Here is a 16,139-nt window from a genome sequence, read left to right on the forward strand (position 1 = left end):
CGTCACCGACACCCCTTCCACTCCTTCCCCACCACCTCGCGCTCCAACGAATGTGGAGGGGTGTGCCATCCTGGAGCCCCTGCCAGCAGAGGTGGCAGTTCAACGCCACCTGGAAATCAAATCGATTTTGGGACGAAAACAAAGGGGAAAAGGCAAATCAAAGGAACTCACCTTCCTGTGAGCCACTCCTTGCTTTAGATTCCCCATTCCACTGCATCAAAACCGAGTCACATAAATCCACCTCCAAATCCAAAAATCGGAATCGTATTGGGGATGTGAATAGGGGGAAATTGCTATGGCCCCCATATCCTCAACGAGTGCAGAGTGCTCTGACAGAAGAGCTTCACAGGAGAGCAACATCGAGCGAGAGGGAAGGGAAGCATGTGAAGAGATAAGGCCAACGTGGGACCCACCTTTTGGTGGCTTCCCCAAGCATTATCAGATGGGTCACTCGGCTAAATAGCCTAAACGGGTGTGGAGCAGAGAAGCCATCGCAACGTGCGTGTCGTCTGTGTTACGGACACACTCTCGAAAACAAGTTTTTGCCAAAAATTAAATGCCCCCCCCCCCTCAAAAGAGTGGGCTTATCATATTTGACACCTAAAATATATTTTTTTATTAAGTAAGATCTAAAATATTGCCACCTTTTAAATTTTCCACTCTAGGACTCTTTTGCCTATAGTCCCACGTGTTATAGCCTCTTCTTCGCCTCTCATCTCCCTCTTCTGTAATGCTGTCAAGAAGAAGGCAACGGCGTGACCGCCACTAGAGGTGACATCAGACTCCGCCGCGGACTCCCTCCTCGCTAACCTGTTCGAAGGGTCTCGACGGCAAAGACAGCGTAAATGTAGTTGCATCTCACACAGTGTGAGAAACCGTCTAAATTGTATTCTAACAAATTATTAAGTCGATTATTTACCTAATCATGACCACAATGATTAACCAAAATCTAATCCCGATAGTCCTGGTATGTGTTTTATGTTTAAGATCGGAATGCATGCCTTTTCAACATGTTCATCATATTGAGGCATAATAAAGAGAAAGTAACTAAAATTATATTATAAGTCTTTAGGTTACTATAGTTTTTCATCCATTAACCAAAACGAGCGCTAGGAGGATAAAAGAACAGTTTCACCTTCTAGCCGCTTAGAGATACTACACATCGAAAATTAGAGTTTATTACAACAAAAGATAGGTGGAGCCTTTTGCCCAGAGGTACCACCCCAAAAACAACATCACCGAGTAGATGACACTATTCTCGTCTGTTGTCAACATCGACGGACGTGAAGTAGCCAAACACTAACTCTTCCTTACCTGCGTAGCAAAGCAACGTGAGTACGAAGGTACTCGTAAGACTTATCCATAATGGGTACATATAAAGACTCTAAGGATAATGCATTTGAATGAATTAGCAAGGAATCGACCATAAGGTTAAGTGAATTCATATGCAAGAGCAAATTTGACATAAATGTGTGAGCAACTACACGCTAACCCCTTATACCTCCTTATCCATGGTCAACAACATAAACATACATGAATTTGAAATATCTCAACTCATCATCAACCATTTCTCAACATACCATAACATCATTCCACATTGAACTCTATGATTGATGTGAATGGACAAAAGTGTGCTAATAACCGAGAGCGTGATAATTTAAATTGATCTTACAGCCTGCAGAGGGTACATCATTACCTACATGACACGAGGACCATTCGGCTTGTGCGACCCGCTAAAATCCACATAAGGGGTACCTGTGACAACTTTTTTCAATAAGCCTCAACCATTTGAATATGCACCTCTATATCATCTAGACCTACTTACTGAACAAACTAAATACCTCTACAAGCCTATTATGCCCACAACACCATAGACTCGTATGTCAAAGGGTCACAACTACAAATGTATTCAGCTCATCCGTCCTTTAGCTGGATATGTGGTAAGTACAGAGAGGTACTAAAGCTAACTGTAACAAGTAGCGATGCTTAATTGATGGAAGCAATCTATGACATTCAGGTTCAATTCTTGACCTACCCCTAACAACGCCCACATCTCGTCTCATCCTCACAAACTATTCATCCCAACATCATGATCATCATGAAAGTAATTAAGTCTTATAGCTCACAACGATGGTTGAACCACTGCTCGACTTCTAGCAATGACTTATGCATTTCTAAGCATCTCAGATAACTTTTAAGTTAGACAATGACATGTTATACCCAGGTTACAAGGATAGAAAACATCGATAAATCAAGGTAGGAGTGATGCAACAACATAGGTTCTACCCACATAACCCGACATCTACTCACTATCACGCACAACATACATAAAGTGATAACTTATCAATTTTGATTCCACATGATCCAAATTATAAGGGAAAATACTTAGATGCTTGCATTGGTGCTCAGCTTCACAATTAACAGCAGCAAACTCCGAATTACCCCTGATCACGCTCCAGTCATTCGTTCTCTAAGTGAGAGCGCATGCAATGCGATGAGTATGAAAGAAGTGCAATAAGGTATGCTATAAGATGAATAAAGAACGAGCATGCAATACAACAAGCTAAAGTACAAATATAGAATAAAGAAGTCTTTTGATCCAAATGACTTCTGAAATTCTAACAGAATACCAAGTTCCAGATTGAGGTCGGAACTTCCTGATGTCGGAACTTCTGGGTGGTACTCCGAATAGAGGTTCTTGGGTTGGCGAGTTCTATTTAACCGAACTTTTGGATGTTGGAACTTCCAGGTGGTACTCCGAATAGGGGTTCTTGGGTTGGCGAGTTCTATTTAACAAGAAGTTCTGGATTGAGATTGGGACTTTCGAATGGTTGGAACTTCCGGATGCAACTTGGATTAATCCGGAACTTCCGGATTGTAAATTGGAACTTCCAGACAGGGGCTCTCGGGATGTCTAACTCGCATTAACCCAAAACTTCCAGTCGAAGGCCAGAACTTCCGGACAGGGTTTCTCGGGTAGTTTTAACTCGAAATACTCGAAACTTCTTGGTTGTAAACCGGAACTTCTGGGTTGTGGCAGAAGTGATGTTCGCGATGATTCGTTGGCTGATTCGTCTTGCATGCTAAAATCCAACCCATATGAACATGTATTTGCACTAATGCATTGATTTTAGACTTCATCTACCCACAACAACACGATTTTCCCAGGTTCTACCTCATCTAAACTCCTACAAGCTCCAACTCATCAAGAACACAATGGTGCTTCATGACTACTCGATTGTAGAAAACTCGAATTTAACCTAACTCATCCGTGCATTCTCACCATGGGAACCTAGGAGACTTAACCCACATCCTTGTCGAGGCCGGTGACCTTCAGTTGGGGAAGAAAATGGAGGAAAAAGGCTTGGAAAAGAGAGGGATAAGTTGCTGAAACTTTCAGAGAAAGGGGGTGATTAAAATGGATTGAAAATCAACCGAACTTCATACATGCAACTGAAACTTGGATGGATGGAGAGCTAGGGTTTCGGGGAAGGCAAAGGTAACACATGCATACCTCGATTCTAAGTTCTTGAGGGAGGATTTGGGTGGAAATGGAGAGAGCTTGAGGGAGGAGCTGCTGCTCTTGTTTGGGCTGTTTGAGTGGGAGTGAGGGAAAGTGTGACAGTGAGAGAGGGAGGGAGGGGGTGCCACTGCTACAGCTATATGGGAGGAGGAGGTGGGCCAGCCAGGTTGGCCCCATGTGTCAGAGTCTCATCTATATCAGCTGCAATTCCTTTTCTTTATCTCCCCAAATTAAAATCCAAAGAAGGTGCTTTAGTGCTCCAAAAATTCGTAAGCGATTACAAAACGAGGTGAACTCATTTTTAAATGGATTCACCCATAACGCCTATTCTGACTTAAACTAAAAGAAAACCCTACCTCCGGCCAGATGCTCGTGTAGCTTGACGAGCTCTACCTCTCTGGCCTCAACCCGACCCACTTCCTCATCGCCTTCATGTCAATCCGGTCCTTCTTCAAATCTATGCTCAACCGGATGAAGAAAGATAGAAAGAAGAATATAGGAGGGAGATGATAGTGGAGAAGATGCTATGGCACGTGGGACCATAGGCAAAAGAGTCATAGAGTGGCAAATTTGCAAGTGTGACAATGTTTTGGGTGTTACTTAATCTAAAAACATGTTTTGGGTGTCAAATGTGAGAAGCCCACCATTTTAGGTGTCAAAGATACAATTTTCTCAGGAAGAGAATCATTTGCACATCGACATAAAGGCCAGCTTGTGAGAGGAGAGAGGTTTTCAGCCCAGCTCGGATGTAATATATGGCCCCAAAAGATTATTTGTGTTGAGCCTGTAAAGACTGCTAAGCTGAACCGCGTGGGTATGGCCTAGGTGGGGAACAAAGGACGTAGTCTGCAGCAGGCTGGTGTGCCTCAGCCTTCGATGTGCTCCCACTAGCCAAGCAATGGCGCCACTTCCTGAGTTGAGAGTAGCTTGACTGGCGTTAGTGTTCGCTCAACCAGCCCAGCCGCTGAACACTTTAGGAGTTCACTCGGCACGTCGCGTTGTGGTAGTTAATAGAAGCAAACAAAAGGTGAAGTTTCCGTGTAGCTACGGGTAGATCTTCAGGGGCACGGCCCTCCTACCTTCTGGTGCTCCATGAAGAGGAACGACAGATAGGAGGCGGAAGAAGAGGAAGAGGATGAGAGATAGAAGGTAAAAGAAGAGGAAGAAGAAGAGAAAGAGGAGGGCTAGAGGAGGAAGGAGAGGAGACCCCTAACTGTCCATCCTACCTTCGCCACTGTGTGTAGCCGTATGCACCACGATGATGTTTGCACTCAGCTGCACATAATCCCCTTCCCAACAATGAAGTTTAGTGTCCCACAATATACACACACACACAAAATGAAGTTCAGCGCTTGTGCTGTAAAATGTAAATGCTTCGTTGCTTCACGTCCTGTCAGTCATCACGATCGATTCCCTCGCAATATAATCAAGCAAGCTGCAACGTAACATTTGGCAGTGAACCATGCATGGCGTCCTGTAATTTGAATAGACCGGAGGGAACAGTTAGGCGCAGCGGCAGTTTGGCATGGCGTTTGAACTCAAAAACCGTCCAACGTTCGCCAACCACGCGCGCGCCCCCGCCCCCGCCCCTCTTACACAACCAAGCAAACCGACCACCTTCAGAATTCAGAAAGCCATCGCCACTAGTCACTCTCTGCCAACGCCGCGAAGGCAGTTGCACGCTCTCAGGCCAAGAAAGCACCCATGGACAGCGACGCCGCGGCCGGCGCGGTGTCCGTCGAGATCCGCGGCGGCTCGCCGCGCAGCCGCTCCCCCCGCGCCGCGACGTCACCGCCCGGCGGTGGCGCGGGGCGGAAGCGCCGCGCGGTGGCGAGGGGCGTCCAGAGCACGCTCTCCAAGATGTCCATGCTCGCCAACTTCCTCCCCACAGGCACGCTGCTCGCCTTCGAGATGCTCCTCCCGGCAGCGTCCGGAGACGGCTCCTGCTCCGCCGTCAGCGTCGCCGCGCTCAGGGCCCTCCTCGCGCTCTGCACCGCCTCCTGCTTCCTCTTCCACTTCACCGACAGCTTCCGCGCGCATGACGGGAAGGTGTACTACGGTTTCGTCACGCCGAGGGGCCTGTCGCTGTTCAGGACCGGGCTCGGCGTCGAGGTGCCCAGGGAGGACAGGTACCGGCTCGCCTTCGTTGACGTCGTGCACGCCGTCATGTCGGTGCTCGTCTTCGCGGCCGTCGCGCTCGCCGACTACCGCGTCTCCGGGTGCCTCCTCCCCGGACACCGCAAGGAGATGGACGAGGTGATGGAGAGCTTCCCGCTCATGGTGGGCGCCGTGTGCAGCGGCCTCTTCTTGGTGTTCCCCAACTCGCGCCACGGCATCGGTTGCTTGGCTGCATGATGTACAGCAGATCCCTGACCAAAGCATTGCTGTGTAACTTTCTTCAATACCTGTATCATGTGCCTTCATCAAATGATGTCTTGATCTTTCTATGCTTCATGTATTATCAGTACCTGTAACTGTAAAACGGGATGTGATATAGTCCTACCTAAGTTGTACTACTAATTTGAAAATCTTCAGAGTGAATTATAATGGGACTGGGACTATATAGCTTGAAAGAAAATTTATGTATGCAGTGAATATGAAATGGATCATATAATATACTAGTTGTCAAATAGCTTTACATCAGATACGAAATGCATCCTTTGGAAAGAATGGTAATAGTGTCTCTCCATCTATCATACTAATGTAATCTGCAGCCACTGTATCCTACATTCTAACAAGATATGGTACAAGAAGAAGCCACACTACGAGCAAAAGAACAACCTCCTACCTATGCCCAAAACAGAAGAGACCTACATCATCTGTAATGTATTCCCTAGTTAGACTTGAAACTCTTCAACTGCGGATAAAAAGAAACTGGATGACATCCAAAACTTTGTCGCCTTCCATTCTGTAACCAGTAATGACCACCCATAAGCTAATCGAATCCTCTTAGACGGGCCATCAAGATTGTCCTAGCCTGAATGTGTCGGTTCACGGCTTCAGGCAATGGCACGATAGCAGCCACAGTAACTCTTGGCATTAGTTCGGTTACTCTTTGCAACATGTTCCTCGTTTTGTTTTCTGAAATTTGTCCCAGAGGCACATCATATCCCTTGGTTCTTGGTAGTGGGCAACCACATACCCATCCTCGCACCCTTCGACCAAGATTCTCCCATCATTACCGTACTTGATATCCATGCCATCCTTCTTCATCTCATTGATCCATATCCCCATCGCGACATCCTCCAGCTTGAACATCTGCAAGTCAAGAATGGCACGATCCCAGTAAAGATACAATTCACAATGCCATGAGCACAGCAGTAGAAACCAGTTGCTAGTAAAGCCTGGCATTTTAAATGCTAATTGGCCTTAATGTGAACTGAAGCAACAAAAGGGAATTCTATATTTGCAACCACTCCATAACAGCATGAAAAGAAATTCAGAAATGTGGCAGTACCTTTAACTCCCCTCTCTTGTGTTTCCTGTAAACTTCTTTTGCTATATCCTCTGAAACAATATATCCTGGCCCATGCGCCCATGGAGGATAGCTCTCCTCAGGCCATTCCTAGATCAAGAAAAGAATTAATCACTACACTTGATCCACCACATAAATGACAGGAGTATCAAATCAAAATATTTTAAGATAACAGCAAAAGCATATGCCTAAAAACCATTGTTCTAATGTTACGGAAACCATACATGCATCAACCCTGCCAGAGTCGATACCTAAAAGTCCTAGTCAGTTAGATTGAGTTTGTTATAGAAACTCCAGGTATTATTAGTATGCCATCTCTTGCTATCTTTAGGGAGTCCGAGTATCAGATATATCTATAGGAGTATAGCTGACATACTTCCATATTAGAGTCCTAGCATTCTATAGTTACGTACTTCCGTACTAGAGTTGGACAGTTGGTTGCCATGTATTAGTTGGTGCCTAAACTATAAAGGCCACCCGAGAGTCTGTAGCTAGAAAGCAACCAAGAAGTAATTCAGTAAAGGGCTTTGCCCGCCAATCGGCTATGATTAGAGCCTCTTCTCGACTTCTCGATGGGAGAAGCCCGAAGATTAGAGGGCGATCAGCTCTTATCATGCCGTGTTAATCTGTTAGCATAATATCTAAAAAGTAGCAAATGACGAAGGAGCACTGCTTTGTGCTTAAACAGTATGCACGAGCTTAACCAGTCATATATTGTGGATTCCCCATACCAATTACTGAACATTTACCTACCAGTACTGAACATTTACCTAAAGAAGTCAATATTGTGTGTTGACAAATGTTCATAAATTTATCTTTTCGCTTGCAACCTTGCACAATGTGGAACATGTCTACTTCCCGAATTACAAGCATTATCCTTTTGTTTTAGAAGCATCTAGTCAATTCGCAGCCAAAGAGATCTTACAACGCAGTATAAATAAATATCTGTCTAAATGCAAACAAAGAAAATACAAATCGAAGCACTGCATTGACATATGGGGCTGGCAAGCATTCTGTACAAGGTGGTCTCTGTCATATCAGCTTTTCAATGCCTAAGCTGGGCCCTAGCAGCTAGAATGTCCTCTGCTCGGAACCTTTTGGCTGCCTATTCATCTATGCAGGCGGTTACATACTTAAACACCACACAGAAGCTGCCTAACCACCTAACGCTGCTACTTAAACAAAGTTTGAGCACACGAGCGTTGCATACGCTGAAGCAAGCACAGGCAGCGGCCAAATCCACTTTTTAGAACAGTGGATAAAACACATGCTCACAATAGTCTAGAGGAAGAGTTTTCCATGTGCCAAAATGATGATATTTGCATCATTTATTGATACAAATATAAATAGTTTAAGACAGATTTACCTCAGGGGTTATGTACCACTTGCTATATGGATCCCGGTGAGGCTGAGATTCAGAATTGACACGACCATACAGCAGTCCATGGCTGATATTTACTCGCTCTAGGGAAGAAAGTATCTCATCTATGCGAACAAAAGCATCATCATCTGTTTTCATCACATACTTGGCTGACAGCACATTTGTCTGAAAGGGGAAATTTCTTAGAAAATGCAAATATAGGACCAAGTGATCTTCTAAATGAAATAAAATATTCAAAGAAATCAGATATACCCCATAAATGCAGATGGCTATGGTCTTCCAAAGAATCAGGCTGTAGTAATCCACAAATGGCATCAACTGGATGTCTCCATATGTTCGTGCTTCATTCCAGAGTTCCTCATTCACCACCTCATTTTTATGCTTTTAAAAATGGAAGGGAAAAGGGGCAGATGAGAATAGACTTTGAAGTAGAGATGAGAATAAACTTTGAAGTAGAGAGCTCTAATTCAAACTACTAAAGGTGAGAAACACGAGATGGAAGAGTGACCGGTAACAATGTCACGTTGAAGAACTGTTTAAACAATAGTAATGATAAAAAGTGTGTTTTCTTGTGATAAGTTGCAAACACTTACATAGGGAATGCAATCAACATAGGCGGAAATGCCTTCAATAAAGGAGTAGTTGCATGCAATGTTACCTGGACACGGACACAGGTGTCGGAATTCAACTTAGACTCGAGTATCTGATTCGGCAAAGAAAATTTGGACACGCGAAATACAACTCGGAATCCAAAACGGGTGTCAGAATCCAACCCGGATTCGGGGTGTCCGATTCGGCAAATAAATTTGGACACGGGTGTCCAGGTAACACTGGTTGCATGCAATTTATATTTCCGATTGACCATATGAATGCATTCAACATGTTGTTTAGGACATATTAACATGAGTGATGCATTCTAGTATGCTGCTATCCATCTGCCTGCACTATTTGTCTTGTGCATACATTGCACGTAAGCATACAACCATAATAAAAACACAAAGCTACAACTACTATATGGTTTAATTACCATAAGATATGTTGTCCTCTTTCACATTTTCATTCTTACCAGGCCAACAAAAAAACGAACTGCAACCTTTCCTGAGCGGACAGCATCATATTGCATCCAAGTTCTACGGACTGCCATTCGGTGTTTGAAATTGTTGGCAGTAGAGAAGATCCCGATGAAAAGATCAACAACTTTATCCATGGGGACAGGTGGAGCCTTCAATGTTTCCAAGTCAGTGACATGCTCGAAGTCATCTGTTGTAGGCAGACCACTTGCTATCACAGACAGCAATTTGATATCTCCTTCAATTCTTACTTCACCAACAAACTCCGGCTCCAAATCCTAGAGACATGAAAGTCCAATACGTAAAAACAATAACAATAACAGTATAACACAATGCAAACATATTTTGATAGCACTACAATAGTGTGTAGGTTCACTGATAGCGTTTATGGAAGGGCAAATACTTTAGCACAAAGGGTAAACCATTTTGCATACAAATTGTCATAAGAGGCAATGGTATTTGACATGCCAGATTGCTTATGCAAGACTTACCTCTCGGAATGCAAAGGAAGTGATATGTTTGCCATCTACAGTCATATGTATCCCGTTGGCTCCAATGCGAAGAATTGCTACAGCAAGATATCCTTGTTTGAAGGGAAAATATTTTCTAGGTTCTGCATTCTTTTTCCTTGCAGGTGGCATGGCTGAAACGTTAGAATGTAACTTAGATGCCAAGATTTCGTCCTTGCCCACCATGTTACTACATTTTTCCAGATCATCAACTGTAAAACAAGAGAAGGCAAAGAACCGATGTCAATCTTGAGACCAAGATTAAATATATTATTGCTACCAACCCAAATCATTTTGTTGAACAACTCATAAGGGATAAAAACAAATGAACAAACAAGTGCATATCTAGATCAACCAGCAGGACATTTCAGCTGCATTACCTCAGTAAAATGCACAGCTATGGAGATATATAACAGCAACAACACATTAAATAATATTTTCATTATACTTTTTTTGTAAATTCCTAGCTTCAATACTTCAACAAGTAGATATAAGTATATTGCAAGCCAAATTCAGAAGGAATCACTCATACACAATGGAATACTGTATTACCACAGTTCTAGCATGACCTGAGTAAGATATTGACCACTGAAAGAAGTGTACCTTTTGCAATGTCCTTAGCATCCGATTCAGGAGAAGGGCAACGATCTTCAGAAACCCAATCATCAGCTATAGTCCATGTATTTTGGACTATTACAGGATCTTCTGTAAGTTTATCACCAAGAAGGCGGACATTGTAATGAAGGACAATTGGAGGGTCTGGTTCACCAGGAACAGCTGCCCCAGTTAACTCTATCTTAAAATTACCCAGAAGACCACCAGGAGTACCAATAATAGTAATGGAAGAGCCCTGAAGCAATCCACAGGGAATCTTTAAGACAAATCTATCACCTAACCTTGTAGCATTCATTCTTCGAATAGAATATGGACATTGTTTTCGTTTGTCTTTTTTCTGAGTGCTGTCATTTACAGAAACAAATGAATCATCATATGCAAGGACTGTATTTAATTTCCTCCATACAACCCCAGCTTCCCTGATTGCCTCCACTCCATCTGGTAGGATATGGGCATGAGTTACAAGATATTTCAAATGATTCCAAGAATGCAAGGATTGTAGTTCTCTATCAGAGAGATTTCTGGTAATGGAAAGGTTGGACGCCAAGAGTTTGGTTGATATTACTTCAGAGGAGTTCTGTGGATTCTGGATTGCGGGCGGATTTGGAACATCCAACCAATGTAGTGCTGCTGTACTGTTTTGCTGGAAGACATATTGAAGGGATTTTTCTGCAAGCAGGCTATCCAATAACACATATCTTAACATCAAGATAATGAACAGTGATACTATGACAAAACCACCATGCCATTTCTTCATCACTCAAAACCTTTCTGACAAGTTGGCCAGTGGTTTGCATTCACTATATTTCAACCTAAAGCATCACATAACTTCAAAAAATGCTATTCAGAACCAAACCATCCAAACCAGAAAGTTCACTCAATTCTTGCTGAACTGTCAGCCTGATCTGGTACTCAGCAACCACTTTAAAGTCACACAAATGTTCCCAGGTGTGCATTTAAGCTTTATAATCACAAATAAGTGTACCAACAAAACTTGAGGCAGGTTGGTGTGCCCTTGTAACAAGAAGAAGCCACCAAACAAGAATGAACTTTATGCTGTAAAAGAAGAAGGTACATTCTCATTAATGTTTCTAAACAACTGCACTGAGATGTTGATTGCATCAAAGGCATTCATTCATGCATACAGGGCAAGGTTTAACGGCACATCAAGTACAAATCATGCGTATAGAACAATAAGAAGGTTCCAGTCACATATATGTGTACTTGTGTAACATATCAGAATTTGTCTCAAGTGACATACAAAACCCATGGCTAGAGAGTAGATATGTGTACTTGTGTAACATATCAGTCATGTGCTTGCTTTCCACAAAGAACAAACATCCCAACCAGACGAACTCACATTGCAATACTGCACCACGACTACATCATACCTTACCTCGCCATGATACGATTAAGAATTTTCAATTTGAACACCCCATATTCAGCAGCTCTGACAAAGCCAGGTAGCCATGACTACTAACAAGTCAACCTATCAGATGTCTAGTTCAGCAGCGAGCATGTTACTCGCGTCAAAATGGGGGAACTAAGGGTGATTCGCAGGAAAAGAAAAAAAAAGACATAAAAATACGTCAGGGTGGACTAGAACAAATATATGAAATCATAAAATCGAATCGCGCCTAACATAACCAAGCTCCAATCAAAAGATACTTGTAGGAGAGAAAAAAAAATCGAGCTACTAATCACACTGAATCAAATGAACGACACTATTGGAGCAACACCGCGTAGAGATCACGGAAAGCTTCAGACACAAATCACAGAAAAGCAAAGGGAGAAACTACTACAGAAAATAAAATACCCATTTTTATTTAGCAAAAGAAATTGCGCGAAATGGAAACCGTAAATCTAGCGTCAACCCACCGACAAATTTCCTTTGAAGAAAAAAAAATGAAAAAAAGGGAATACCATTCAGATACTCATATGCCTTAGCAATGCGCAGATCACCAAAACTCCAACGAATCTGGCGCACGAAATCCACACGCAAGATCAGAGACGAAGCAAAACACAAGCTCACAGGCACAAGCATGGACGCACCCAAATTTCTACGGAAATCGCCACCCCACTATCCCAGCGCGACGCAAGTCCAACGCGCGAGCCACCACCCAGCCACTCCCCATCTCACAATGCAACTCCGAAGCTCGCAAAGCACAAGCCCAATGCCAGAATCACTCACCAGGAATCACCAGCGCTGCCACCCGGCTGCTCGGCCCCGCGGAGAGCTGATGCGCGCGCGCGCGCGCGGACCCTCCCTCCCAGCTCGTCGCCGCGGCGCGGCCGCCGGAGGAGCGAGGGAGAGCTAGCGAGGCTCGAAGAAGCCACGCCACCGGCCGGGAGCCACACGGAGGAGGCAGGGGACGGGAGCACAGAAGCGCAGGAGAAGTCGAAGGCGGTGTGAGGAAGGAGGCTTCAAGTCCACGGCACGAACCGACCGACCGCGACCGGGCGAACAGGCGCCGTCGCGTGTCGCGGAGTTGGATACTTGGATTCCTGTCCGTGGCGGAGAAGAGAAGAGGAGCCGCGGTCGCGTGGGTGGGTGCGGGTAAGTAAATTTTATAAGATTTGGTCTAATATTTAGAGTTTTATAAGGTGTTAATATATATTCTTCCCTATATAAATAGGAATATATTTAGACCTTTAAATTAAAGGTGAATGGTATAAATAGAAATCTTATTTTCAGAAGTATTTTATAAAATTTGCTGCTTTCCGGTGTGGGTATGGGTCGGGATCACTTGGCGGCTCGAGCTTGACCTCGCGCGCGGACTGGGAAATCCCCCCCTCCCTCGGCCTCGGGGTGCTGCGGGGCTGAGCGAGCAGACCAGGGGACACGCGTTTTGGGGACCAAGGCTTCCTTTTTACTGAGTCGTTTCGTCCGTGCCAGTCACGCTGCTTGGGTGTCGCGTCGCGTGCCTTGCTCTGCCCTTTCCTGTAGCCTCGGCCCCTATTTTACAGGAGAGGCGGATATGCTGCGGCCACATATTTGGCCGTAGAAAATTGGGTACGGTGTACCTTCACAGCCGATTTGTTAGTCAAAACTTCACACAAAACTCACACTAACTTTAAACCTTGCAAAAAAATGTCGTAAAAAGTCCTCCACATTTTCATTGTGATCGAGGCTGCCCCTCTGCTGGCTGAACAGCCAGCACTTCGAGCAGACACGGTTCAACAGCTAGCGTGCCGATCAAGACCATAGCGCATGGCTGCCAACTCGACGATGCGGCTGTGGCCCGTGGACACTGCCTGCGACCCGGAGCCTGCGGAGTCGGAATGATCGCGTCCACGTCCGCTCCGCACCATCGACAAGCTGCTGCTCCTTTTGCGTTTTGTTGGCCTTTTGTTTGTTCACTTAGCCTTATGTGTCCATGTTTCGGTTGTAACGCAGGATACAAAAATTACAGAAATAGAAAAAATGTAGGATTAGAGTTGTTTAGCATTTGCAATCCTACAGTAGTTTAAAGCAATCTAGTTAAATGCTCATGCGTTGTAATAGGAGGAAAAAAATTACGAGATGATATATATAGTTGACTCGTTGAAGCTAATACAAGAGAACACTACACAAGGAGATAGCAAAAATCCATTATGAAAGACAAATGCTTCAACAAAAAAAAGGAATACCTTGTCTATGCTGTAAGAACCTCTCTTGTAGACGGTGTTCCTCGTGTATGTCCCACTTTGCTTTGAGCACTTCTTTTTTATCATCAACTGAGATGACGAGAATCCTGATGTTCTCTCTGGCGGTGGCTCTAGATAGCGCAACATATAACTGATTGTAAGAGAAAACCGGCTCGGGCAGGTAAATGCCGCAGTTAGTGATGGTCTGCCCCTGTGCCTTGTTAACTATCATTCCGAAGCTGAGTCTGACAAGAAACTATTTTTTTTACTGTAAAAGGAAACATCTCATCATCAGAGGGGCACAAGGAGATCTGAGACAGTAAAACCCTCTTTTGTAGCATACTGCCTAGCAAAATCTCTGCATCGATGGCTCTAGAAGCCCCCGGACCACCAGCCTCGTCCCATTGCAAAGTCCGTTTGCGGGGTCAATATTCCTAAGTAATATGATATGACAGTTCACCTTGACCTTCAGAACGTGTGGAGGTAGCCCGTTAGGTGTCAACGAGTTAAGAAACTCAAAGCGGTAGTAGTTATGGGGATCGTCTTTTGCACGATTAAAGCTATGATACACTACCACCACCCCTCAGAAGCGACCGATCATCTTCATATTAATTTGGTCTACACAATTGTTCCGTATGGACAAGATGGCTCTCAAGGCGATATAGTTTGGATTCGACATATTATCATCAAGCATTGGAAAAACATAGTCTATCAGTTTGTCAAGGTCTGTGTCCTCCCCTGTATACGACACGCATATATCGTCAGGAAGACGTACATCGCCATCACCATTGGCCTCCTTGGTGCCACCACCAATGCGCAGTAGGTATTCGGCAAACCACATGTTGCTATGTGCCCTCATGTTGCGTACAAGCTTTAGGTGACGCATGCAATCCCATAGGTACGACCTACTCAGCAACGCATCAATTATCTAAGCCCTTGATCCCTTTCGGACAACAGGGAGGACCTGCCTGAAATCTCCACCAAACACAACCGTCTTCCCACCGAACGACAGTTCTAGTCGGTTCATTATGTCACGCATGCCATTATCCAGCGCTTCCATCGCTTGTCTCTTAATCGTGGAGGCTTCGTCCCAAATAATTAGTGAAACCGTTTGCAGAAGCTTAGCAGCCCCACTCTGTTTTGTGAAGCTACAGAATGCCCCATCGTCAACACTCAGTGGTATCTTAAAGCATGAGTGTGCGGTTCTTCCTCCAGGTATTATGAAAGCTGCAACACCGGACATAGATGTTGGCACGGTAATCTTCTCCTGCCCACGTATCATTGCAAGCAGCGCCTTGTATGGGAAAGTCTTCCTTATCCCTCCTGGTCCATCCACGAAAAACACGTCGCCCTCGTCACTATTAATAGCAGATAGAATCTCATCGTAGGCGGCCCTCTGCTCGGCATTGAGGGAGTCTGACAGAGTTGTGTCCTCATGTTCAAGCTTGATCGTGGACTCCTCAAAGATCTCCCTAGGCACACCGTTTGCCATTTCATGTGCCTCATCGATCTCAGGGAGAGAGAACAGCCGTATATCTTTACCTATTGACTGTAGCATGTTTCTGATATCTATTAAAACTATTTATTGGACGGCAAGTGTTCATGGATGATGCGATGATAGTCTTCCAACATTGCCTCCAAGTGCTTGTTTTAGAGTACATGCACGTCGTTGGGCTCACAGAATACCAGTATTGTTGCAAGAGCCTTCGAAGTGATGGTAGCATCTGGAATAACTCGGCTTCCGTAAGACACTCGTCCAGTGTGTGGTATGCCTCGATCAGGCCCCTTCTCTTTGCAGCTTCACGAAAGGTAGGTACCGTCAACAATCCTTAGGTCATCAAAGGAGGTGGCACCAGTCACGTGGTTTAGGAGAACTCGCATATAGTAGCGTCCCCCCTCGACTAGATGAGCTGACACGATTCTACCAACTTATCCACCT

At 44.6% G+C, this 16,139-nt stretch overlaps 3 protein-coding genes across 3 annotated transcripts; 1 reads left to right on the top strand and 2 right to left on the bottom strand.

Annotated features, from left to right (window-relative positions):
• Positions 1-5,227: 5,227 nt before the first annotated feature.
• Positions 5,228-5,878, top strand: LOC133930209 (protein DMP9-like). The gene has a single exon (XM_062376877.1). The coding sequence runs from the start codon at positions 5,228-5,230 to the stop codon at positions 5,876-5,878; it is 651 nt and encodes a 216-aa protein (XP_062232861.1).
• Positions 5,879-6,086: 208 nt separating this feature from the next.
• Positions 6,087-13,103, bottom strand: LOC133930581 (beta-1,3-galactosyltransferase GALT1-like). The gene is made up of 8 exons (XM_062377254.1): positions 12,765-13,103; positions 10,562-11,629; positions 9,941-10,170; positions 9,446-9,727; positions 8,632-8,760; positions 8,365-8,544; positions 6,981-7,088; positions 6,087-6,781 (listed from the first exon to the last, which is right to left on the bottom strand). The coding sequence occupies exons 2-8, from the start codon at positions 11,328-11,330 to the stop codon at positions 6,572-6,574; spliced, it is 1,908 nt and encodes a 635-aa protein (XP_062233238.1). The 5' UTR covers positions 11,331-11,629; positions 12,765-13,103; the 3' UTR covers positions 6,087-6,571.
• Positions 13,104-15,128: 2,025 nt separating this feature from the next.
• LOC133930210 (uncharacterized) lies at positions 15,129-15,758 on the bottom strand. Its single transcript, XM_062376878.1, has one exon. It carries the CDS (start codon positions 15,756-15,758, stop codon positions 15,129-15,131), a length of 630 nt encoding a protein of 209 aa, XP_062232862.1.
• Positions 15,759-16,139: the final 381 nt, after the last annotated feature.

This window comes from Phragmites australis, chromosome 10 (genome assembly GCF_958298935.1).
Source record: "Phragmites australis chromosome 10, lpPhrAust1.1, whole genome shotgun sequence".
Taxonomy (NCBI): Eukaryota; Viridiplantae; Streptophyta; class Magnoliopsida; order Poales; family Poaceae; genus Phragmites; species Phragmites australis.